This window comes from Eptesicus fuscus, chromosome 6 (genome assembly GCF_027574615.1).
Source record: "Eptesicus fuscus isolate TK198812 chromosome 6, DD_ASM_mEF_20220401, whole genome shotgun sequence".
NCBI lineage: Eukaryota > Metazoa > Chordata > Mammalia > Chiroptera > Vespertilionidae > Eptesicus > Eptesicus fuscus.
The window spans coordinates 72,816,078-72,843,441 of NC_072478.1; the positions used below are offsets into that span (position 1 = coordinate 72,816,078).

A 27,364-nucleotide genomic window follows, 5' to 3' on the forward strand; every position below is an offset into this window, starting at 1 on the left:
TTTTGGATTAAAGTAGATTAATACTGTTTCTTCTGGTTATTTAATACCCCTTGATCCTGAGGACGCAAAATGTTTTGGCTGTGGCAGCCTAATATCCTTTCTTTGGAATTGTAACTGAAAACTTACTCCACATGTACTTGATATTAACCTTAACTGAGTTACAGATTTTTTTGAAGTCTCATATACAAAGTATCTAATATAATAGTAAGTATTTCTTTTGGTATTTGAAGGGGAAATTGAAACTATTACCTCATTTGAAGAATTTTCTTGGGAACTTGACACAGGAACAATTTCATCTGAATTAACACAGCTGCTGACATTTGGAAATAGTTCCTCCAAAGATGATTTTTGTACTGAGGACAGATCAATCTATAAAAGAATATACTACTCTTTTGTAGAAGTTAAATGTTGCAAAACCAGCTTTTTTAATAATTAAAGGAAAATTGAAACATACTATTTCATTAGAAGCACTGTGATATAGAATTTGACATATGAACAATTTTATCTGAGTTAATATAACTGCTGATAGTTTGGAAATAGTTCTCCGAAAGATGGATGCTCAACTGGGGAGAAATCAATCTATAGAGAAGATTATAATACTCTTTAGCTTTAAAGTTATTATTTAAATAGGTATTTTTATTAGCTTCAGTATCATGTAATTTTTTTCCTATTCTTCATCCAATTACTATTTATAAGGGGATTAGTAACTGAAATCCATCTACCCTTTCTGTGAGCCAAAAGACTGAGATAGACAGTCAAAGAAACAGAGTCAGAGACAGGAAAGGACAGATATAGAGAGAGATCAAGACAGGTTGGTGCTACAGTATTCTAATGTTTTTTATATTATGTATAGCAATATATAGAATACTTTCAGTGAAAGTATGTTTGTGCAACAGAAAAATAAAAATACTATTGTCTGTGTGCAATATTCCCCTGATGTGACAGAAACAGAATAAAGGGGAGCAAGAAAATAGATTCTACACGTGCAAATACTAATACTTACCTCTAAACCAGCTGTTTGCGAAGTCGGAGTACTTGTTAACAGGCCTCTGCTTTTCTTATCAAGAATAGTGGGATTTGTGTTCTATCAATGTTTTGTGAAACAGGGAATTGAATAGCAGGAAGAAATAAACTACTTTAATACCATAAAAACACAATATAAAATTAGTAGACTAAATCATAATATACTAATAAAAATTTAATCTGCTAATTACATTTTAAACCATTAGACAGGTAACTAAAGAATTTTCTGGCTTGAGCTAGGTCAAACAACTCCCAAAAGAACTTTATGTGGTGCAACGACTATTTGAGAATACTTTGGTTGAAATCACTACTAATTTATGAAGAAAGGCTAATTAAAGTTTTCAATTATGAAATGGTGCTTTGATTATCTTCGTTAACTGCTAAGAAAGATATTTTACTTATAGCATTTGTTTAATTCCTAGTATATACTGTACTTTTTATGGAAGGAGATTATAAGTTATTTCTGAAGCTATTAAAACATGTAGCAAGGATACTTGATTTAAAATACACACATTTAAATGCATATAGATACTTTCATTTATGGAACATCAAAGTTAAAGAAAGTACAAAGTAGGATACAGACTAATTTTCTAGTTCTTTTTTTTGTTTTCATTTTCTATTTCTTGAAGATGCAGAGGTAAAGAGAGACAAATCAAGAGTGAGAGACAGAGAAGAGAAAGAAACAGGATCAGAGGCTAAAGAGTTTAAGAAAGAGGGAAGGACTGTCGGAGAGAAGGATAGAGAGAGAGGGGAGAAGGGAAAGAAAAAGGGAGAGAAAAGAGAGGGGAAGGAGGGAAGAAAGAAGGGGGGATTAAGAGGAGGGGAGGAGGGAAGGGTAGAAAGGGAGGATGGGGAGATAAAAGACAGAAAGAAAAATAAAGGAAGATTAAGAGGAGAGAGGAAGGGAGAAGAAAGGTAAGACAGAGAACAGAGACTGAGCAGAAAAACTGAGATTGATAGTAAAAGAAAGAATCAGAGACACAAAGGACAGATACAGAGAAATCAAAACAGAGATTGGGAGAAAAGAGAGACAGAGCTTGAGACTGAGAGACAAAACCAGGGAGAGCAAAGACAAAGAAACAAGTAGAGAGGCAAAGCAGAAAAAAACAGTGATAGAGTCAAAAAGAGAGAAGATAGGACGCTTCCTTTCTAGCCATCAACTGCCTTTCAATTCTTAGATTCCATGAAACAACCGTATCCCCCGGATAAATCTCTGAATAGGTGTCTATTATATGCTGCCAAGTCTGAAACGCAAACTCAGAGATAAAACTTGAACAGAAAGTTTATTAGGTTTCTTTTTCCTTTATTTCCTCTTTTCTTTCTTTCAGGATTAAAAATCTCTGAAACTGCCAGCATTGCTCAGTGGTTAGAGTGTTGGCCCATGCATTGGAAAGTCTTGGGTTTGATTCCCAGTAAAGGGCATATACCTGGGTTGCAGATTTAATCCCCAGGCCCAGTCAGGGTGGGAGCAGGATGCAACCAATCGATGTGTATATATATATATATACACACACACACATATATAAATGTTTAAAAAATAATAAGAACAAAAATGTTATGAGTATATTTACCTGGTACACTGAATATGACAGCTCTCTAATTTATTAGCTATATAATCTTTTAATTTCTTCATCTGAACAATAGGGATTACTAGTATTCTACCCCTAGGGACTACTGTGCAAAGGTTACAAATAAAACATTTATAGAGAACCTCTGGTGCTTGGAGAGTAGGAGATACTTGATGATAGCTGTTATTATTATTACTGTGGCAGCCATGCAGGTGCTCTGCTCAGACCTTGAACAAAGAACCTGCTGTTCCACTGCAAGGAGTGCAGCTAGCTCTTAGTCCCCTGCTGCAGCATATTTAGAATCTGCTTCAGCTTTCGGCTGAGGCCATTATCTTTTTAGGCAAACCTCAGCCAACGTCTGAGCACAAAAGCCCAACGTAAGATTCCTATAATGGGCAATCTTTGCTCCAGACCTCCCCACTGGAAGAGCTTCTGTCAGATCTGCAGTGAAGACTGGGGCTCTTTTCCTCAGCACTGCCTACGAGGTGGCAGACATCTCCTACTCAGCTCCATGGCTGCCCTTAGAACCTTGTGAAACCCAAGATCATAAAAAAGAGGACCAAGAAGTTCATCCAGCACCAGTCATACTGATATGTCAAAATTAAGTGTAACTGATGGAAAACCAGATGCATTGACAATAGGGTGCAGAGAAGATTCAAGGGCCAGATCTTGATGCCCTTGGTTATGGGAGCAACAGGAAAACAAAGCACATGCTGCCAAGTGGCTTCCTGGTCCACCACATCAAGGAGCTTGAAGTGCTGCTGATGAGCAACAACTCTCACTGTGCTGAGACTGCTCACAGCTTCCCTCAAGAACAGCAACGCCACTGTGGGGAGCAGCCCAGCTGGCCATCAGAGTCACCAATCTAATGCCAGGCTGTGCAGTAAAGAAAATGAATAGACAGATTGTGTGCACATTGTATTTGGGTTAATAAAACCATAAAATTCTGCCATCTGGCATTAAAAAAGAGACAGACTGAGGCTACTCCTGCCCAATCCTGCTTCCTCCCTGCTTTCATTTCTCATGTATTACCTGCTCCAATACACCATATACTAGTAAACTCTTAATTCTGTCTGAATATTTTTGTACCAAGTGACATAACTGTCAACTATCAGTCCAATTACAAAACATTTACCTGTATACAGCTTTAAGTATAGTATCTCTGCATTTCCCCCTAGATTTGTTAAGAAATTATGCATATCTAAATCCAAATAAGTACATTTTCTTTTCATAGTTTTTTTCAGGAAATAGTAAAAGACCAGTGCTTACCAATGCAGGTTCCAGGGGCTGAGGCAGCAGAACTCTGGTAACTGATTTATCGCCTGCATTGCTTTCAAGAACAGAACTCTGTTGAGATGATGGAACCTTGATTTTTAGATGAGAGCTTAACTTTGTTTGAAAATTTGTGTCTCTAGGTTCAGGATCTTTTCCAGGCTGAAACAAATTCATAATCATGAAATACCATCCACAGGCTATAAAAAAATCTGTAGCACTTCTCAGATGCCTTTTTTGTTGTTGTAATCTATAATAATAAAAGCATAATATACTAATTAGGCTGGACAGCCGAACAACCTTCTGGACATCCTTCTGGACAAAGCCGCGGTGGTGGGGGCCAAGGCAGAGGCAGTTAGGGGCAATCAGGCAGACAGAGTGGTTAGGGGTGATCAGGCAGGCAGGCAGAGTGGTTAGAGGAGATCAAGCAGGCAGGCGAGCAGTTACAGGCATCAGGCAGGCAGGCAGAGTGGTTAGAGGTGATCAGGAAGGCAGGCAGAGGCAGTTAGGGGCGATCAGGCAGTTAGACGAGTGGTTAGGGGTGATCAGGCAGGCAGGCAGAGGGGTTAGGGGTGACCAGGCAGGCAGGCAGAGTGGTTAGGGGTGATCAGGCAGGCAGGCCAGAGAGCGGTTAGGAGCCAGCAGTCCCGGATTGTGAGAGGGATGTCTGACTGCCAGGTTAGGCCTGATCCTGCTGTGGGATTGGGCCTAAACTGGCAGTTAGACATCCCCAGAGGGGTCCCAGATTGTGAGAGGATGCAGGCGGGCTGTCATATTCCTTCCTTTTCTACAAATTTTGTTCACTGGGCCTCTAGTATATAATTGTTACAATTAAGATATATATTATCCTATTATCTATGCCCTCAATTTGAAAAAAGTTTTAAACTTAAAATCGTGGGCTTTTTTAATCTAAGATTTTCTAGCCTGGCTGGTGTGATTTAGTGGTTGAGCATTGGCCTATGAATCAGGAAGTCACAGTTCGATTCCCGGACAGGGCACATGCCTGGTTTGCAGACTCCATTCCCAGTAAGGGGCGTGCAGGAGGCAGCTGATCAATGATTCTCTCTCATCATTGATGTTTCTATTTCTCTCTCCCTCTCCCTTCTTTTCTGAAATAAAAAAAAATTTTTTTTAAGTAAGATTTTCTATACAAAAATATGTTGCAAGACAAAATGGTTTTCAATATACTCAGCTCAAAAAATTTCCCTACCACATCTAAGGCAACATCTCTCAAAAAGAGTTCTGTTAAAAGAAAACAAATGATAATTATATCTATCTATTGCTCAATATTTAAAACTAAGTCTTAGGGAGAAACCAAGATGGCGGCATAGGTAAACACCTAAACTGCAGCCTCACACAACAATTTCAAAAATACAACTAAAAGTCAAAACGGACATCATCCAGAACCACAGGAAAGCTGGCTGACTGAAATGCCCACAACTAGAAGGAAAGAGAAAACCACTAGGAAAATCAGAGGAGCGGTAAAAGCCTGAGGTATGGAGACACGGGCGGAGACATGAGCACGCGCGCGTGCGGGGAGGACGGAGCCGGAGAGGATGGGGCGGCTGAGTGCCTGGCCAGCGTTCTCTAGCGGGAAGGAGATAAAAGCTCCAGATTGCACTGAACCCCAGCTCCGACTGCACTGAACCCCAGATCCGGGCGAGACCCTGGGAAGCCAGGCTCATACTGGGGGAATCTGGGCTGTAAGGCGGAAACTCAGGGGAGCGGCGAAAGGCAGAGCTCCGGAGGCATGCACGTGAATGTGCACAGAGGACAGACTGTTGACTGTACCACTGAATTGCCTTAGCAGGAAGGAGACAAAAGCTCCGGACTGCGCTGAACCCCAGCTCCGATTGCACTGAACCCCAGTTCCAGGCGAGACCCTGGGGACCCAGGCTCATACTGGGGGAATCTGGGCTGTAAGGCGGAAACTCAGGGGAGCAGCGAAAGGCAGAGCTCCGGAGGCACGCACGTGAATGTGCGCAGAGGACGGACTGTTGACTGTGCCGCTGAATTGCCTTAGCGGGAAGGAGACAAAAGCTCCGGACCGCGCTGAGCCCCAGTTCCGACTGCACTGAAACCCAGTTCCGGGCGAGAATCTGGGAATCCAGATTCATTGGGGGAGAGACTAGACTGTTTGGCAGCAGGCGAAACTCCAGGGCGCCTTTCTCTCAGAGGTGCTTGCAGGGAGTACAGAGGGACACTGAGACCCAGGAACCTCATAGGGCGGGGCTGATGGGAAGCCAAGGCTGTAGGCTCCACCCTGAAACTCCGCCCCATCCAAGCTGAGCACAGAGGCTTTTACAATTTTGCAAGTCTAGTTGAATAAGGCTGTCTCCCAGCGTAGACACAGCTGATCCTCACAGCCAATTGGCCTGGAGGTCAAATCCTCCCAGTGTACCAACAGTAATCAAGGCTTAACAACACCAAGACTTTGCACTCAGCCCACAAAGGGGGGTACCAAGAGCGACCACCTAGGGAGATTGGGGAAGCTGAGCTACCGGCCCCTATAGGTCACTGACCACACAAAGCCACTCCATCAACACAGGGAGGCAGCCAAAATGCGGAGACACCGAAGCAGGTCACGAATAGAAGAGATGGAGGAAAGTAATCTAATGGACGACACAGTTTTCAGAACCACATTTATAAGGTTACTCAAGAATCTTCTAAAAACTGCTGATAAACTTGAAAAGACCTTCAAGGATCTTAATGAGAATACAAAAAAAAAAAAATGGAAAAGGACCAGTCAGAAATTATGCATACACTGTCTGAAATAAAGAATATACAGAAACTCAACTGTAGATCACCGTACCACAAGAGTCAAACCAAAGATCTGGAACATGAGGAAGCAAAAGACACCCAACCAGAGAGGCGGAAAGTAAGAAGAATCCAAAAGTGTGAGGATAGTGTAAGGAGTCTCTGGGATGGCTTTAAGCGTACCAACATCTGAATTTTTGGGGTGCCAGAAGAAGAGAGAGAGCAAGATACTGAAAACCTATTTGAAGAAATAATGACAGAAAACTTCCCCCACCTGGTGAAAGAAATAGACTTACAAGTCCAGGAAGCGCACAGAATCCCAAACAAGAGGAATCCAAAGAGGACCACACCAAGACACATCATAATTAAAATGCCAAGGGCAAAAGACAAAGAGAGAATCTTGAAAGCAGCAAGAGAAAAATAGTTAGTTACCTACAAGGGAGCACCCATACGACTGTCAGCTGATTTCTCAACAGAAACTATGCAGGCCAGACGGGAGTGGCAAGAAATATTCAAAGTGATGAATAGCAAGAACCTACAACCAAGATTACTCTACCCAGCAAAGCTATCATTCAGAATTGAAGGTCAGACGAAGAGCTTCACAGACAAGAAAAAGCCAAAGGAGTTCATCACCACCCAACCAGGATTACATAAAATGCTGAAGGGTATTCTTTAAGAAGAGGAAGAAGAAAAAAAAGGTAAAGATAAAAATTATGAACAACAAAAAGACATCAAATACATACCTACCAACAAGTGAATCTAAAAATCAAGTGAATAAAAAAATATGAAGAACAGAATGGACTGGTGAATATAATAGAATCAGGGACATAGAAAGGGAGGCGACAGACAATTCTCCGGGGTAAGGGGGTCTGAGGAGTGCAGAAAGAGACTGGACAAAAACCTTACACCTTTGGATGAAGACAGTGGCAGAGGGGTAAGGGTATGGGGTGGGGTGGGGAATCAGGTGGAGGGAATCAGGTGGGGGGGAGAGGAACACCTGTAATAATCTGAACAATAAAGATTTATTAAAAAAAAAACCAAAAAACTAAGTCTTAGAGAAAACATTAAATATGTCTTCATTATGCAATAATCATCATCCATGATCCTTCTCCTGTCATATTCCTTCCTTTTCTACCACCATCCATCATAAGTACTTTTTTATCCCATTCTCTTTATAATTACCTTCTTATCCTTTTCTCTTTCCTAAAACTCAAATATTCTTTCCTCAGTGTGTTTAATCCACTAATGAGTCCATCAAAGGCATTCTTCATTCCTGCTATAGTGTTTTTAATATCTAGAATTTCTTCTTTTTTGTTTTTGATCTCTATAATATATTTTTTGATTCTTTCCTAGAATTTCCATCTCTCTGCTCATACTATCCATCTCTCTGTTCTTGGATGTAGGTTACTTTTTTCTACAATGCCCTTAGTATAATAATCATACTTATTTTAAATTTATTTTCTGATAATTCTAACACTACTGATAACTCTGGATCTGATGTTATCCAGTCTCTTCAAACTGTGTGGGTTTTATGTTTGTTTGTTTTTTACTTTTAGCATGCCTTGTAACTATTTGCTAAAAAGTGGGCATGATGTACTGGGTAATAGGAACTGTGGTGAACAGGCCTTTAGCAGTGTAAGGTGGGGGCGGGGCCAGGAAGCAGTCTATAGTTTTGCAATTAGGTCTTAGTTTTTTATCTAGCTTGTGCCCCTCAACTGTGAACTTCACCAGTGTGAATCAGTTTTTTCTCCCCTTAGGTGGGACAGCATGGCTAGAGGAGACTGAAGTGACATATTTCTATTTCCCCAATGTGGAAGGCTAGAGGGAGCTAGAGTTGAGTATTTTCCTTCCCCCACTTGGGAGGTTGTTTTCCTTCTCCTAGATGGGTTAGGCTCGGATGATACCCTAGCAACTTAGGCTCTAGTGAAATACTTTCTCCTGAGGGCATGCTTTGTTAAGAAAAACAGAATAGCCCAACTGCATGGCTCAGTGGTTGAGCGTCGACCTATGAACCAGGAGATCATGGTTAGATTCCTGGTCAGGGCACATATCCAGGTTGTGGGCTCGATCCACAGTGGGGGTCATGCAGAAGACAGCCAATCAATGATTCTTTTTCATCATTGATGTTTCTCTCTCTCCCTCCTTCTTCCTTCCTCTCTGAAATTTAAAAAAATAATTTTTTTTTAAGAAAAAAAGAATACTATGGTGTGTTTCAAAATGGTTCCTTTTCCACTCTCCCTAGTGCGGGGATTTTTCTCAGATATTCACTGTCAGGATCTTGTTGAGCTCCAGGAGGCAAAATTCACAAAAATGTGAAGGGCACCTGATGACTGGTTCCCCCTTAAGTTTTTTTTAAATATGTTTTTATTGATTTGAAAGAGAGAAGGGAGAGGGATAGAGAGATAGAAACATTGATGAGAGAGAAACAGCATTGATTCATCATTGATTGGTGCCTCCTGCATGCTCCCTACAGGGGATCAAGCCTGCAACCTGGGCATGTGCCCTGACGGGGAATTGAACCGTGACCTCTTGGGTCCTAGGTCGACACTCAATGACTGACCCACATCGGCCCAGCCCCACATTGTGGACGGATCACGAGAATTCTCGCTTTATATTACACAGTGTTTTACAAAGTATCATACTTTAAAAAGATATTAGCTTGTAAGAATATGTAATAAATAACTTCAAAATGCAATGGGTATTTAATTTTAAAGCGTGCCTTTAACGTTTATGTAAAACGTTTTTTGTACTCGTTCAATAGAAAGTTATCTGGCCACTGGGTAAAGCTAGCAATAAAACTATTGGTCCGCAATGTGTTAAATTTTTATTTTTCAGAGTTTTCCACACTGAACTTCCAGTAATTTATCAATCATGTTTTTGTTTTTCCTACCCCAGCACTGGTTCTTAAGGAGGCTTCTGTTCATGTGTTTTTGCACCAGAAAGTGTGATTCTCTGTATCCACCTGTCTGTCTTTCCAAGTTTTGGTGCAGCAGTATGTCCTGTGACTTTACTTATTTGATGGAACAAAAAATGAGTTGTTGATTTTTCAGTTTGTTCAGGTTTTTACTTGTTATTATGACAGAGTGGTGACTTCTAAATTCTTTACATACTGGACTGGAAATTGGAAGTCTTCCAAGTTTTCAAAATCCTTTATAAAACTGGACCTCCAAGTAGCATTCAACATTGTTGACCACTCCCACTTTCCGGAAAAACTCTTTTCTTGGCTTCTGTGAGACCATATTCTGCTTATTTCCCTCCTTCTCTCTGTTCACTCTTCCTTTTCTACCTGAATGTAGATTTTTCCAAGGATTGATCCTGGACCCCTTTCTCTTCTGAACTCTATATTCTTCCTCAGGTGATTTTATCCATTTCCATGAACTTAATAGTATCTATAATATTATACACTCCTCTTCTGTTTTCCTGGCTTACACATTTATAGCCAATGGCTCTTCTAACATTTTCATCTCCGTGTGCCCTCAGACCTCCTGCCTTTCCTATCACATTAAATAGCACTTTTATCCACCAAAGCTGCTTAAGACAGAAATCTAACAGTCTTTGTTGACACCTCTCACTCCATCCTCTATATTCAATCCTTGAACTTTATAGGCAAAATTATCAAGTCCATGCATATTTCTTGTCATCTCTACATCCTAGTCACCAAAAATCTTTGTAACTTTATACTAATGAATCTTCCTGCTGACACTCTTGCCCTCTTTCAATTTGTTCCCCAATGTATACAATGACATTATGGTGTATTGGAAAGAACACAGGTTTTAGATCCGGAAAGACCTGCCACAGCTTCTTAAACATACTGGTTAACATGTAAACCTCATTTTTCTCAGCTATAAAAAGGTAAAAACAAAGCAAGCAAACAAAGAGCTTACCTGATAGGAATGCATAAAGAGAGATATAATTAATGAAAAGTGCTTACAATAATGCTTAGCATCGAGTAGCCATGTAGACAGTAGCTCCTGCTATCTAAATAAAGTCCAAAGACCTGTAGATTCCAGGCCTAATGTAGTAATTCACACGTATTCCTCAGCCTAAAGCACTGCTCTGGCTACATAGCAAATGTCTTATTTTTTCCTTAATGATTAATAGACATCCAATTATCCAAAATGAAGTTGGAAAAATTATAAATTTTAATTATCTTCCATTAAACTTATATAGGTTATACTATACTCATGTAACAATAATGTAATATAATTGCTGAACTCAAAAAGTGTTTTGAACTATTGACTTAAATAGCTGAAAAATTATTCCTATAAAAGTGTTGGTTAAAAGTATGTCCTATGTTAATAAAATTTACAGTTTATATAGTTATTCTGCTTTAATACTTGCTTTTTTCTTTGTTTTTTCAGGGGTTAAAGGGTAAGTTTTCTCAGCAAGTACTTCACAAGCCGCATTATCTACAAATAAAAACATACTTTAGAATTTTAATTATTTAACTTATTGTTCACTATAAGTACAAAAAACTCAAATATGAAAAAACACTAATTTAATAACTGACTTTGTAATGATTTTAGAAGAAAAAATATATATGTTGAATAATCTGACAGATATGGTAGGATAAAGTATTCTTTAAAATATCTTTATCTCAAGAGTTCCAGGTTTCACAGGAGTAAATAAACTCTATATAAAATGCTGACAGAAAAGTTGCAGTAGAAAGAGAGAGCCTGGCCTGGCTGGTTTGACTCAGTAGATAGAGCATCGGCCTGGAGACTGAAGGGTCCCAGGTTTGATTCCGGTGAAGGGCACATGCCTAGGTTGTGGGCTTGATCCCCTGTAGGGGCCATGCAGGAGGCACCGATCCATGATTCTCTCTCATCAATGATGTTTCTCTCTCTCTCTCTTCCTCTCCCTTCCTCTCTGGAATCAATAAAAATATATTTTAAAGAAATAAAGAAAGAGAGAGCCTGAAAATCTCAGGAAAGTGGAAATGGAAGGATAATTAATGAAGAATTTTAATCACATACACTTTCTCTACTTATTGAAATGTAAATAACTGTTGCAGTCAATTTCCTCTGATGTCTGGTAATATCAGTGAATGAAAGTTTGAGGAGACAGGATTTTCAGAATTTCAAGCTATCTTTTTCTAAATATTTATTAACTACAAAGAAAAACTAGTAACTTTATAATGGAGAAAACCAACAGAAACCACCTTAATCAAGTACTGAGGTTTTCTCCTGTGATATGAAAAAATATATATATATAAAAACTCACCTAAAATTGCAGAGAGGTTTGAAAACTGTGGTGCCTTCTCTATTGCTACTGCTTTACTGGTATCCAGAAGAGTAGAATTCTTGCATTGCATGTATTCATCCAACTTGGGATACTCCCAATCTAACGAAGCAGAGAGAAATGGCACAAAACTTTGAACAATAGCACGCGAATGGCAGGTTACCTTTCCTACTTCAGCTTAGGTGCCCAGCCCATGCGCAGTTCTGATAACTAAAATTTTGGATGAGAAAGAGAAAAAAGGCAAGTCTTGGCCTATCCCCGTGCTTTAACCCACTTTCTTTCAGACTTTTGCCCCAAGAAGATTATTGATCTAAGGGACAGACAGCACACATGGGAGCTCCGTGTCATATTTTATGTATACCTATGTCCCATTAACTATCATATCACTAAATAACAGTGTTATTACTTGATGTCAGTTTTAAACTTTCCATTGACTCCCCACTATGGGAAAATGAGGCTATTGGCAGTGCCCTCTGCAGTCATGGATCTGTTTCTTGCTTCAACAGTGTTGGGACAGAACAGACCCAGGGACGCCCCTTCTTCCAGCCTCTGGCCACTCTCCAATGTCTTATCCAGTCACCACCTTCAGAACCACCTCCAAGACCAGCCAGCTCACCGGGTGTTTTTTTTCTACCTTAACTCCTCATTGCTGAACAACCATGAGCTCCCAAATTTGGCAGAATTATTACACTGAGGTGGAAACTGTGGTCAACCACCTGGCCAACCTGCACCTGCGGGCCTCCTACACCTACCTCTCTCTGGGCTTCTATTTTGACCATGATAATGTGGCTCTCGAGGGCGTGGGCCACTTCTTCTTCGAGTTGGCGGAGAAGAATCCCGGGGCGTGGAGCATTTCTATTTATTTATTTATTTATTTATTTATTTATTTATATTGTTTAAAATATTACATGTCTCCTTTTTTCCCATTGACCCACCCTCCGGCCACTCCCACCCCTGAGGGCATGCCTCCACCACCCCAGTGTCTGTGTCCATTGGTTATGCTAATATGCATGCATACAAGTCCTTTGGTTGATCTCTAACCCCCTCTCCCCTGCCATTTGTCTCTGGATCTGTTTTTGTTCATCAGTTTATGTTGTTCATTATATTCCATAAATGAGTGAGATCATGTGATATTTATCTTTCTCTGACTGGCTTATTTCGCTTAGCATAATGCTCTCCAGTTCCATCCATGCTGTTGCAAATGGTAAGAATTCCTTCTTTTTTACCGCGGCTTAGTATTCCATTGTGTAGATGTACCACAGTTTTTTAATCCACCCATCTACTGATGGGCACTTAGGCTGTTTCCAAATCTTAGCTATGGTGAATTGTGCTGCTATGGACATAGGGGTGCATATATCCTTTCATATTGGTGTTTCTGGTTTCTTGGGATATAGTCCTAGAAGTGGGATTACTGGGTCAAATGGGAGTTCCATTTCTTAAAGTTGCAAAACAAGCACAGTGGCCACATTCTCTTCCAGGATGTGCTGTAGCCTCCCCAGGATAAGTGGGCAAAACTCAGGATGCCATGGAAGCTGCCCTGGCCTTGGAGAGGAACCTGAACCAGGCCCTTTTGCAGCTGCTTGCCGTGGGTTCTACCGACACAGACCCTCATCTCTGTGACTTCCTGGAGAACCACTTCCTGGATGAGGAGGTGAAACTCATCAAGAAAATGGGCAACCACCTGACTAACAGCAGGCTGGCCAGTCCCCAGGCTAGGCTGAGTAGTATCTCTTCAAAAGGCTCACCCTCAAGCACAACTAGGAGCCTTTGGATCCCCAAGGCTTTTGAGGGGCTCTCTGCATTACCCTGGTGTCTGGCTTTTACCTGAGCCTCTCCCCAAAACTACTAGCCATTCTTTTAACCACCCTGAAGCCCTCTCCCATGCATTGGACCAAATGAAACAATAAAGTTTTTTGCAGAAAAAAAAAAGAGAAAGAAAAATGAGGCTATTATTTTTTACATCCGTTTCCACCTTTCCCACTCTTTCCATTGTCCTCATATTACTATATCACATATTTAATTAGATGAACATTCAACGTAGACATGATAATGTTTACATAAAAAAACGCTATTTATTCTTGTGGTATACTGAGAGTATACCACAAGAATAAAGATCTCCTGGTTCATAGGCCAAATGCTCAACCACTGAGCCACACCGGCCAGGCATTAAGGCTGACTGATATTCCATTAAATGTATATACTATATTTTCTTTATGCATTCATCTATCTATAGACATTTAGGTTATTTCCATACTTCGCTATCTATATATATAAACGCCTAAGTGACTGAATGACTGAGGGACTGATCGACAAGTCGTTATGACGTGCACTGACCACCAGGGGGCAGACGCTCAACGTCAGTGTGCTCCCACAGTGGGAACGGTGCTCAGCGAGAAGCCAGGCTCACGGATGGCGAGCGCAGCGGCAGTGGCAGGAGCCTCTCCCACCTCTGCAGCAGTGCTAAGGATGTCCAACTGCCAGCTTAGGCCCGCTCCCATGGACAGCGGGCCTGAGCCATCAGTCGGACATCCCCTGAGGGCTCTCAGACTGCAAGAGGGCACAGGCTGGTCTGAAGGACCCCCCCCTCCAAATGCATGAATTTCGTGCACTGGGCCTCTAGTTTTGAATAAATATCCAAAAGTGGGATTGCTGTGTCTATAGTAGTTCCACTTTCCATTTTTTTAGGAACTTCCATATTGTTTTCCATAATAGTTGTATCATTTTACATTCCCATCAAAAGGGTATAAGGGTTCCAATTTCTCCACATCTCTGCCAACACATCTTTTTAAAAATAACCATTCCAACAGATATGGTGATATCTCATTGTGGTCTTGATTTGCATTTCCCTGATTAGTGATGTTGAATGTCTTTTTATATATCTGTTGTCTGCTTGTGTCTTCTTTGGAGGAAAAAAACCTATTCAAGTCCTTCACCCATTTTTAATCATGTTATTTGTGTTTTCCCCCCTGAGTTGTAGGAATTTCTTAATATATTTTTTTAAATATATTTTTATTGATTTCAGAGACTGGGCAATATATTTTTGAATACTAATCCCTTATCATATATGAGGTTTGCAAATATGTTTTCCAATTTTGTAGGTTGCCTTTACACTCTGTTCATTGCTTTTGCTGTGCAAAAGCTTTTTTTGTTTGTTTGTATGTAGTTCCAGTTGTCTATTTTTGCTTTTATTACCTGGGCTTATGGTGTCATATCCAATATCTGCTATGAACATAGGGGTGTATACATCCTTTCTGATTGGTGTTTCTAGTTTTTTGGTATGTATTCCTAGAAGTGGGATCTCTGGGTCAAATGGGAGTTCCATTTTTAGTTTTGTTTTTTTAGGAAACTCCATGTTCTCCACAGTGGCTGCACCAGTCTGCATTCCCACCAGCAGTGCACAAAGGTTCCTTTTTCTCCACATCCTCGCCAGCACTTGTCATTTGTTGATGATAGCCATTCTGACAGGTGTGAGATGGTACCTCATTGTCGTTTTGATTTGCATCTCTCGGATGATTAGTGACTTTGAGCATGTTTTCAAAAGTACCTATTTAGGTCCGTTGCCCATTTTTTGATTGGGTTGTTTATCTTCCTTTTGTTAAGTTGTATGAGTTCCCTGTAAATGTTGGAGATTAAACCCTATAGATTTTGATCTTATGTTTAAGTTTTTAATCCATTTTTAGTTGAGTTTTGTGTATTATGTAAGGTAATGGTCCAATTTCACTTTTGTATGTGGATATCCAGTTTCCCAACATCATTTGTTAGACTATTCTTTCCTAATTGTGTATTTTTGGCATCCTTGTTGAAAATTAGGTGAATGTATACACATGGATTTATGTCTGGGCTCTCTATTCTGTTCTGCTAGTCTATGTCTCTTTATACCAGTACCATATGATTACTGTAAAATATAATTTGCAATATATTTTGAAATAAAGAAATTCTGATTTTCTATCTAGACATTCTGTCCATTATTTGAAAGTGAGGTATCTGAATTCTCCTACTATTTTATTATGTTATTGCCTGTTTTTGCTTTTAGTTATGTCAGTGTATACTTTATATGTTAGATACTCTGATGTTGGGTGTATATTTATTTAAAATTGTTATATGTTCCTGGTGAGTTGAACCTTTTGCCATTATAAAATGTCCTTTTTTGTCTTTTGAGATATTTCTTCACTTAATGTCTATTTTATCTAAGTATAGCCATTCTTGCTCTATTTTGGTCACCATTTACATAGAATGTCTTTTTGTATCCCTTCACTTTCAACATGTGTGTCCTTAAGTATAAAGTGAGTCAGTCTTTTAAAATCTACTCAGCCACTGTCTTTTGATTGGAGAGTTTAATCCACTTACATTTAAAGCAATTATTGATAGGAAAGGACTTACTATTACTATATTGTTAATTGTTTTTCTGTTTGTTTTTGCAGTCCCTTTGCCCCTTTTCCTGTCTTGCCATTATCCTTTGGGCTTTATTGATGTACATACTGACATGCTTTGACATCTTTCTATTTTTCTTTTGTGTATCTTCTATAGGTATTTTCTTTGTGGTTACCATGAAACTTAGTTTTAACATAAAACTAATAAAAATTTCTATCATATACAAAAACTCTACATTTTACTTTTCCCCTCACACACACTGTTATTGATGTTACAATTTACATCTTTTTACATTGTGTATCATTAACATATTTTTATAGATGTAATTATTTTAAATACCATCTTTTAACTTTTATACTAGCATTAAAAGTGAATTACATACCAATTATAGTATTAACTATTCTGTATTTGTCTACATACTTACCAGTGTTTTATGCTTTCATATGCTTTTATGTTGCTGTTTAGAATCTTGTTTCAATTTGAAGAACTCCCTTCAGCATTTCTTATCAGGCATGTCAAGAAATGATGATTAACCCCTTCAGCTTTTGTCTGGAAAGGTCCTTATCACTTCATTGTGGTTTTAAGGATAGTTTTGCTAGCTATAGTATTCTTGACTGACAGTTTTTTCTTTCCCCACTTTGACTATATCATTTCCTTACCTTCTGGTCTGCAAGGTTTCTGCTAAGAAATATATTTATGGTCTCATGGGGTTCCCATATACATATCAAGCCACTTTTCTATTGCTGCTTTTAAAATCCTCTTTGACTTTGACAATTTGATTATGTGTCCTAGTGTAAATTTCTCTGAGTCATCTTATTTGAGGTTCTTCGGGCTTCCTAGAATTGAATACACATTTCTTTTTCCATATTTGGGATTTTTTAGCCATTGTTCCTGTGAATAAGCCTCTCTCTCTGGAATAAATATTTTGATCTGTTTGATTTTACTCTTCACTCTGAATTCACTAATTCTTTCATCTGATTGATCTAGTTGGCTGTTGAATCCTTTTATTAGATTTTTCATTTCATTTATTATATTCCTTGGCTCTTAGACTTCTGTTTGATTCTTAAAAAGTTTTCTATGCCTTCCTTGAAATTCTCACTTCTTTCATGCATTGCTCTCCTAAGCTCATTGAACATCTTTAATGATGATTATTTTGAATTCTCTGTTAGGTAAATGAGATGAAAATTTGCATGCTAGACCAAGCTGCTGTCTTTGTTCTCAGCATTCATCAGGCTTCTAGAGTATGTCAGGTCCCATCAGTATTCTGGAACAGGCAAGACAGTATCTAATCCTTTGGGTAGCTCCAAAAATTTTAGAATGGTTGATACATGGTTCAGTCCTTTCCTTCACTTGCAGGGAGAATCTTGGAGCTAGGGATTCCATGCCAATTATATGGCACCATGCTGGAAGTGGGGTTTATGGTGGGTGGATGTCTTGAATTTTCCTCCTGGCTTTGATGTAGCTGGTTTCATGCTTTTCTGGGGTTAAGAAGCCCCTCAACTAGTTTTTGTATTTCTCACAAATGGGATTAATTTATGTATTGCTGTTGAACTGGTGTGTCCATGAGGGTAGGAGGGTGCATGGCTTCCTATTCCAACACCTTTCTGATGTCACTCCCGTATTTTGCTTTGCTTTTATCTCTATGTTTTATACTAGAGACTTTCCACAGAAGTCTGGTGATCTCTGGCTCTCTGCTAATATTTAAGAGGGAGCCCTAAAAGCCTCAGTGGATTCTCTGAGGCCTAACTGTGGCTTGTCACAAGGTTGGCTTCACTGTAGGGCAGGCGTCCTTAAACTATGGCCCGTGGGCCACATGCGGATGTTTTTGCCGTTTTGTTTTTTTACTTCAAAATAAGATATGTGCAGTGTGCATAGGAATTTGTTCATAGTTTTTTTAAAACTATAGTCCGGCCCTCCAACGGTCTGAGGGACAGTGAACTGGCCCCCTGTTTAAAAAGTTTGAGGACCCCTGCTGTAGGGTGTTCTTGTCAACTTCATCAAAGGACTACTGTAGTCACTATCTTTAAATATGTTTTTTAGGGTTGCTCAGATTTCTTAGGAAAGTGTCTTCCATTCTTCAGTCTGGAAGGTTCAAGTCTGGGTGCTAGTATTTCGGAAACTGAGCAGAGAAACGAGCTGTTGGGTTGGGATGGGAATAGGCATTGATAAACAGGTTCCACAATTTAGAATGTATAGTTTCATTTACTCTTTTATAATACGTTTTTATTGATTTCAGAGAGGAAGGGAAAGGGAGAGAGATAGAAACATCAATGATGAGAGAGAATCATTGACCGGCTGTCCCCTACATGGCCCCTACTGAAAATCAAGCCCTCAACCTGGGCATGTGCCCGTGACCGGAATCGAACCAGGCTCTATCCACTGAGCCAAACTGGTTAGAGCTATAGTTTCATTTAAATCCCCCCTCTTCAGAGAAACCAAGATGGAGGCACAGGTAAACACCTGAAATTGCTGCCTCGCACAACCACTTCAAAACTATAACTAAAAGACAAAATGGACATTATCCAGAACCACAGGAAGGCTGGCTGAGTGGAAATTCTACAACTAGAAGGAAAGAGAAAAGCACACTGAGACTCACAGGAGCTGCAGAAGTAAAGTGCAGAGGTACGGAGGCACGCATGCAGAAAGGGCTGGCAACTGAGGACGAGGTTGTCTTTTTCAATCGGGAGGGAGACACAAGCTCCCGACTGCTCTGAACTCCAGTTCCGGGCGAGACTCTGGGGACCAAGACTCATACGGGGAGAAACTGGATTGTCTGGCAGCGGGCGGAACTGGAGGGCGGCTTTCTCTTAGAGGTGCTTGCAGCGATTACCCCGGGACACTGAGACCTGGGGGCCTCTTAGGGCAGGGCTGAGGATCACCCATAGCTGTTTGCTCCGCCCTGTTGATCCCCTGAGACCCTGCCCCACCCAAGCTGTGCACAGAGGCTTTTGCATATGAATGGCCTAGCCCTTTGCAATCTAAAATTACCTAACAAACTGCAGCTGGGTCAGAGAGCACCAGAACTTCCAAAAGAAGGCCCAAGGCCCCACAGCAGTTTGCATTGCTTCACAGCTGGGCCTCATGTGGGCATCTCCAAACCCAAACAAAGAAGAGGAATCTGCAGATATCTCCGCAGCTCCTGCTAGGTGGCCTCAGGCAGAGGCTAAATTAGCACCTCCTTGGAGATCCAAGAGCCAGTGTACCCATGGATCAGAGTGGGACCATCCAGATTACAACTCCTCAGATCCATAAGGGACACACTCAGGGGCAGACTCAGTGAGCACCATAGCTCCCCTAAAGCAAGTCTTGCCCCATAAGGGTGTCTCCTGCACAGAAGTTCTCCCATTGTAGACACAGCTGATTGGCCTGCACGTCAATTCCTCCCAGGGATACCAACAACAATCAAGGCTTAACTACAACAAGACTGGGCACACAGCCCACAAAGGGGTGCACCAAGAGTGTCCACCTCAGGTAATTGTGGAAGCTGAGCCACTGGGCCCTATAGGACACCTAGCACACAAAGCCATGCTATCAACACAGGGAAGCAGCCAAAATGTGGAGACAAAGAAACAGGTCACAAATGACAGAAATGGAGGAAAGCAAACTACTGGATATAGAGTTCAAAACCACGGTTATAAGGTTTTTCAAGAATCTTCTAGAAACCGCCGATAAATTTAGTGAGACCCTTGAGGATATGAAAAAGGACCAACTAGAAATTAAGCATACACTGACTGAAATAAAGAATAATAAATAGAGATCCAACAGCAGACTAGAGGATCGCAAGAATCAAGTCAAAGATTTGAAATACAAAGAAGCAAAAAACACCCAAACAGAAAAGCAAAAAGAAAAAAGAATAAAAAAATATGAAGATAGTGTAAGGAGCCTCTGGGACAACTTCAAGCGTACCAACATCTGAATTATGGGGGTGCCAGAAGAAGAGAGAGAGCAAGATACTGAAAACATATTTGAAGAAATAATGACAGAAAACTTCCCCCACCTGGTGAAAGAAATAGACTTACAAGTCCAGGAAGTGCACAGAACCCTGAACAAAAGGAATCCAAAGAGGACCACACCAAGACACATCATAATTAAAATGCCAAGAGCAAAAGACAAAGAGAGAATATTAAAAGCAGCAAGAGAAAAACAGTTAGTTACCTATAAGGGAGTACCCATATGATTGTCAGCTGATTTCTCAACAGAAACTATGCAGGCCAGATGGGAGTGGCATGAAATATTCAAAGTGATGAATAGCAAGAACCTACAACCAAGATTACTCTACCCAGCAAAGCTATCATTCAGAATTGAAGGTCAGATAAAGAGCTTCACAGATAAGAAAAAGGTAAAGGAGTTCATCACCACCAAACCAGTATTATATGAAATGCTGAAAGGTATTCTTTAAGAAGAGGAAGAAGAAGAAAAAGGTAAAGATAAATATTATGAACAACAAATACATATCTATCAACAGGTGACCCTAAAAATCAAGTGAATAAAAAATCTGATGAACAGAATAAACTGGTGAATATAATAGAATCAGGGGCATAGAAAGGGAGTGGACTGACAATTCTTGGGGGAAAAACGGTGTGGGGGGTGCGGGAAGAGACTGGACAAAAGTCGTACACCTATGGATGAGGACAGTGTGGTGGGGGGTAAGGGCAGAGGGTGGGGTGGAAACCTGGTGGAGGGGAGCTGTGGGGGGAAAAAGAGGAACAACTGTAATAATCTGAACAATAAAGATTTATTTTAACAAAATTTTAAAAATTAAAAAAAATAAATCCCCCCTCTTCTGTGTTCAATACATTATCTGAAGAAATTGGCTTTTTCTGTATAATACTAGTAAATAACTCCAAAATTTCAGTGGCATAAAATGAAAGCATTTATTTATTATTCCCGTGTCTACTGGTTGGCTCAGACAGCTCTGCTTTAGATTACGGTCTGCTGATCAACTGGGCAGCCTTCTGCACTCTGCAGACTGCGTGGGCCATTCTGCTCTGTGCCTGTTATTCAGGGGTCCCACAGAAGCTAATTAGGATATATTCTTCTCTTAATGGCAAACGTGTAAGAGGACAAGCTGACCATTTAAACATATTTCAAAGGTTTGCATATGTTTTATTCACTAATATCATATCGCCAAAGCAAGTCACATTGCCAACTCCAAAGCCAAAGTGTGAAAAGGAGGTTTTGGTGAGGAAGGGAAGTATGCATTCTCAAAAAGATCATTATTCATTGGAAGATTGTGGACAAAGGAACAATTTCTATAGTGGAGCAACTTAAAATTGATATTATTTTCTTACCTAAATAATCTGATCCTCTGAAGAGTTCAGGTGATGGAAAGCTACTTAAATTCTCTTCAAAACCCTTGCATTCTGTAGAAGAATCTGTGATTGAATAGCTTAGAAGAGAGCTAGAAATATCATGCTGCAAACTTAGTCCTGTAGAATAAACAATCAAAAAGGACAAAATGTTTAAATAGTAAACAAATTAAAAATCTTAAGAATTCAAATTTGTAGAAATGTACTTGCAGTTGTATGTTAAGAATGTGAAATTGCTTCCACATACAACTGAAAAAATATACTATTAGTAAAGCATTTTAATTTCATCTTAGAAAATAATTATTTTTGATGTAGAGAAAATGCATTATAACCCTTTTCCACTGTTTTTCAAAGTTTTATAACTTATTCCTTCCCTACTTTGGTTCAGTTATAATTCTTGACTCAAAAATCTAAATTTTATATGTGAGTTACCCACTAACTAGCTGAAGAGAAGAAAGGCGATTCTAGTAATTCCATTTAGAAAATAATGTGCCTAAATGTAGACAAATAGGTCAAAGGAACCAAAGAGAGGGCCCAGAAATAGACTCACATATATATGAGCAACTGATTTTTATCCAAGATGCAAAGGCAATTCAGTGGAGAAAGAATATTCTTTTTTTAAAAATTATGCCAGAACTGAATACCCAAATGCAAAAGCAAAACAAAACAAAAAATTTGCACTCATATGTTCAATCATATAACAAATTAACTATTGATGTAGCCTAGATCTAAATATAAATCCTAAAACTACAAAACTTCAACAACAACAAAAAAAACACAGAGAAGGAAACCTTCATGATACTGGTTTAGATTTCTTTGATATAACAATAAAAAGATGAGTCATTAAAAACAATAGTAATGATAAATTAGACTTCATCAAATTTAAAATTTTCTCTTCAAAAGTGACTGTTAATATGAAAAACAAGTCACAGATTAAGATAAAACATTTGCAAATGCAATGGAATTCAGAATATAAAGAACTGGCCCAGCCAGTGTGGCTCAATGGTTGAGGGTCAACCCATGAAACAGTAGCTCACGATTTGATTCCCGGTCAGGGCACATGCCCAGTTGCTGGGCTTGATCCCCAGTGGGGTATGTACAGAAGGCAGCCAGTCAATGATTCTCTGTCATCACTGATATTTCTATCTCTCTCTCCCTCTCCCTGAAATCAATAAAAATAAATGTTCAGTAAAAGAATCCTATATAAAAGAAGGGTAATATGCAAATTGAATGGTGGAATGACTGGTCGATATGATGTGCACTGATCACCAGGGGGCAGACGCTCAATGCAGGAGCTGCCCCCTGGTGTTCAGTGTGCTCCTACAGGGGGAGCACCACTCAGCCAGAAGCTGGCTCAAGGCTGGCGAGCGCCTCCGCAGCAGCGCTAAGGATGTCTGACTCCCCAGTGGGCCTAAGCTGTCAGTGGACATCCCCTTAGGGCTCCCAGACTGCAAGAGGGCACAGGCCAGGCTGAGAGACACCCCCGCCCCCCAGTGCACGAATCTCGTGCACCGGGCCTCTAGTTCAATAATAAGGGGGGTGGGATCTCAGTAAGAAAATGGGCAAAATATTTTAACACAGAACTTCCCATACTCAGAGGTCTTAAAGTCATTCTTGTGAGAATGGACTTGAATAAAGAATTTTCCAATAAATTATTGTGATAGAACTCTTTTCACAGTTAATTTCTATTCATCTCTTTGAATATGTAATTTCTACTCTTCTTCAGATATAAATTAAATTGCTATTCCCTCATGGAAGCCCACCCTAATCTACCAACCAAAACTGAATTAGTTACACTAAAGTCAATCCCTTTTTTGTACCACTCATCACAATTGTAATTTACTGGTCTGTTAGAACATGAGGGCCAGAGCCCAGGCTGAAGGAGTCATCTTAGACTAGGAGAAAAACACCTCTTTCACTGAGATGGGAAAATGACATGACAGAGATACAAACCGATGCATATGCTTATAAGAAAGAAAACTGAGGGAATTCACATCTGACAGTCTTACCTGATACTAGTTCACCAGTTGATGAACTGTCAACCTGGAGATCATCAGCCACTGAATCCTATGTGAAATAAGAATTAAAGATAACACAAATTATGAGATTGAGTATTTTTATATTATAATATTGTATCACATTGATTTGGTCATTGTGAAAATGAAAAACTAATGTCAACTTTGTATATTAGTTTCATATGTATAATAGATTCTCTTAGCTTATTGATCACAGATATAATTTGGTACTTAATATTAAATCTCAAAATAAATATTAAAATACAATATTATAGACATATCTATAGGGAGTCAACAAAATAACTGTCAATTAACTACTACGGGATAGCCCAGCAACCAGAAGATAAAGGTGAATATCTTTCTGATCCCCTAAGTAGGAAGGGCTTTTTTCCTTCTACATATGAAACAAAATAGATCAAAAGATTGACAGATAAGTCTAAAATACCAGAAATAAAATTAAAGGCCAAAAAAATATGGAAATGTTTGTTACATATGAGTGTGTAAAAGTATAACTATCTTCAGTATATAATGAACAACTATTTCACAAAAAAGAAACACAAATGGCCAACGAAATAAGAGAAAAACGTCTTACCTTTACTAGCATTCAAAGAAATGGAAAGTGAAACAATGTTCCACTTTTCACTATCAAATTTGACCCAATCCACGCAGGCCAGGCTGAGGGACCTCACCGGTGCACGAATCCATGCACCGGGCCTCTAGTATGCATATAAGATCCTTGGTTAATCTCTTCCTACTCTCCTCCCTCCCCCCTTCCCTCTGAGATTCATCAGTCTGTTCCAGGTTTCCATGCCTATGCATTGAGCATCTGCCTCCTGGTGGTTAGTGTGCATCATAGCTAATGGTCGAAGGGTCGAATGGTTGCTTAGGCTTATAAATATAAATATAAATATAAATATAAATATAAATATACACATATATATATTTTAAGTTTCAGGTAAGATGGTGCTGATTTATCAACATGAATAAAAAAATTTAAGCATGATCCAACCTTTGACTCATTGGAAAGTATTTTTCTTGGGACAACAATCGAGGAACACAAAAAAGTTCTGCAGTAAGATATCCACTGATATCTATAACAGCAAAACCTTGGAAACAATTTTCCTCCAACTACAAGAGAACAATTACTCAAATTATAATATATCTATCTATAAAACAAAGCATTATGCAAGACACTAAAAATTAAATATTTTTATTGATTTTTTTTTTTTTTTTAGAGAGAGAGAGAAGAAGGGTGAGGGAGAGAGAGAAACATTGATATGAGAGCAGAACATAGATTGGCTACCTCCTGCATACCCCCTACCCGGGATCTAGCCTGCTACCCAGGCATTTGCCAGGAATCCAACTGGCAACCTTCCAGTGTATGGGACAATGCCCAATCAACTGAGCCACACCAGTCAGCGTTAGAAAGCATATTTTTGAAGACTATTTAATGTTAAAGGAATATACAGTAACATAATTTGTACAATGAAAAAAGGCACACAATCAGAATAGTATAAAAAATAGAAGAAACTGCTTAAACACTTTTTGAGTAGTTTGAATCATCTACAAGGAACACTTAATAGTTATAATTGCTGAAACTGCCCTTCAATAAAAATAAAACAACAACAACATGCTATAGAGAAAATACTGGACAACAAAGGAGCCAGAAACACACAATGAAATAGATAGCCTCTTCAATAAATGGTTCTGGGAAAACTGGAAATCCACATGCAAATGAATATAACTGGATTATACAGTTTGTCCCCATGTACAGAAATTAATTCAAAATGGACCAAAGAGCCCTAGCTGGTTTGGCTCAGTGGATAGAGCGTTGGCCTACAGACTGAAGGGTCCCAGGTTCAATTCCTGTCAAGGGCACATGCCCGGGTTGTGGGCTCCATCCCCAGTAGGGGGCGTGCAGGAGGCAGCCGATCAATGATTCTCTCTCATCATTGATGTTTCTATATCTCTCTCTTCTCCCTTCCTCTCTGAAATATATATATACTGGAACATAACTATCATCTTTAATGCTTATGTCAGATGAGTCACAAATAAGTTTTTAAATCTGAGTCTCTCCAAACTACTGCTACTACATAAAATACTGAACAGTCTATATTAAATGCAGTAGATCAAAAAGTTATATAACATTCTAAAGGTAATGAATCCTGTTTCTAGTTGTTAATGGGAAAACATGAAAATGGCTTTAAAATGTTTAAGGGTTACCAAACATAAGCGAGTTAGAAACACAAGAAACATTAGAAAGGTTTTATATCTGTCATGCAGAAAATTAGCCAGTGACAGACTATTCTGAAATTTTTGTCAAGGGAAAGAAAAAACAAAAATGCATGGCTATGAATCTGCCAGAATCAGAAATTCAAGGCTCTGTCTGAAGACAAAGCATCAATGTTCATAAAAACATTAAAAAGCTATGTAGTCTCTATTGAACAAAGACCACATCATCCTTTCATCTGGAGGTACATCAGGTACTGCTGGTTTGTCCGCTAAGTGTATCCACGGGTCATGGGAGAAACATACATACGCTCAATGGAGCCATCCTCTCATCCTCAGTCTCTTCTTCACTAGTGCTACTTTCTCGCAGGCTTTTCTCTCCTGCAACTCCTAATTGAGAGCTAACAAACAAACAACACGATTAGTTGGCACCGTCTGGACTTGGTTTTCCATGTCTCTCTCCCCTGTTGGCACCCTGTTCCGAATCTGAAAGGCTCTTTTGGGGACATCGTTAGGGAAAAGGAAGGAGCAGAGTTGGTGAACTGCACCCATACCCAGCTGATGCCATGAATGCTTTCCTGGGTGTTTTATCTCACTTGCTTTTAGGTAAGTTGGCAAAATTTTCTCTTTTAAAAAATTATTATTTTCTGAAGTCAAGTTTCTGGGTCTATGTTCTGAGAAGAACGAAATCAGAGTTTCCGTTTACTTATTTTCTTTGTGGACTCCTAGAATGAGAGTCCATTCGCTGTCAGGAAATGGGGATTGCAGGTTTGAGAAGGAGGCCGGAACGCACAGGGTTGTTCCACGCACCTGGGCAGCCCAGAGCTGCTCCCGCCCTGCCCACTGCGCTCGGCTTTCTCGGCGATCTTCCGCAAACCGGGAGCTTTGCCATTTCCTCTCGGGCCTGAAGGAGAGCGGGTCGTTTCAGGGCAAAAGCCGTGGAGGCCGGCCTTCTGGCTTCTGGGGTCCCCGGGGGCGAGGCCCAGCTACCAACTCCCTCCCCGACCCGCACCTCCAGGCCGGTCGGGCAGAGCTTACAGTGGGCAGCGAGCCGTCGGCTCGGGCCTGGCAGTGCCTCTGCCATCACGGGTGGGCCTAGGTCTGGCGCCGGGGTCAGGTTGAGCCTCTGGCCGGTCCTCTTCTTGCGGGTGTAGACCCGTAGCGGCCACATTGCCATCCACCCGCAGGCCTCGGGGCCCCTCGGCCCTCCACGCCTGTGTCGTCTTCCTGAGGAACTGCGCCGCTGCCGGGGGGAGTCCACGTCCGGGGTAGAACACAGCCTGAGAGGAGTGCGGGGTAGAAGAGCAAAAGGTCGCAACACCCAGCCCGGCCAGCCCAGCCCGGCCAGCCCGCCTCGCTCCCGCCTTTTTCTGTCGGCCGCGCCGCGCGCTGAGGCTTCTGGGAAGACGGAGTGAGAAGGCCGCTGGGCGCCCGCCCTCCTGGGAGAGCCCAGGTGGTTGACGGGGGTGGGGGGTGGGGCGGCTCCTGGGCCCTGACGCAGGCTCCCTCCGACAGGATGCTTACGGGACAGAACGTGTTCTTTCCCCTGGAGTTTGCGCCAGCCCGTGCTCCCGCGGCC

The 27,364-nt window shown here is 40.4% G+C and overlaps 1 protein-coding gene and 1 pseudogene across 1 annotated transcript in view; one reads left to right on the forward strand and one right to left on the reverse strand.

The window, feature by feature from the left end:
* MEIKIN (meiotic kinetochore factor) overlaps positions 1–26,956 on the reverse strand; it is a 50,706-nt gene extending 23,750 nt beyond the window's left edge. Inside the window, exons 1-10 of the mRNA XM_054716993.1 lie at positions 26,824–26,956; positions 26,596–26,689; positions 26,096–26,186; positions 23,551–23,608; positions 21,524–21,661; positions 11,844–11,963; positions 10,962–11,029; positions 3,861–4,025; positions 1,004–1,084; positions 250–369 (exon numbers count right to left, since the gene is read on the reverse strand). Coding sequence (XP_054572968.1) covers positions 250–369; positions 1,004–1,084; positions 3,861–4,025; positions 10,962–11,029; positions 11,844–11,963; positions 21,524–21,661; positions 23,551–23,608; positions 26,096–26,186; positions 26,596–26,689; positions 26,824–26,956 — 1,068 coding nt within the window. The remainder of the gene's footprint in view (positions 1–249; positions 370–1,003; positions 1,085–3,860; positions 4,026–10,961; positions 11,030–11,843; positions 11,964–21,523; positions 21,662–23,550; positions 23,609–26,095; positions 26,187–26,595; positions 26,690–26,823) is intronic.
* LOC129149336 (ferritin light chain-like) lies at positions 12,521–13,622 on the forward strand (annotated as a pseudogene).
* Positions 26,957–27,364: the final 408 nt, after the last annotated feature.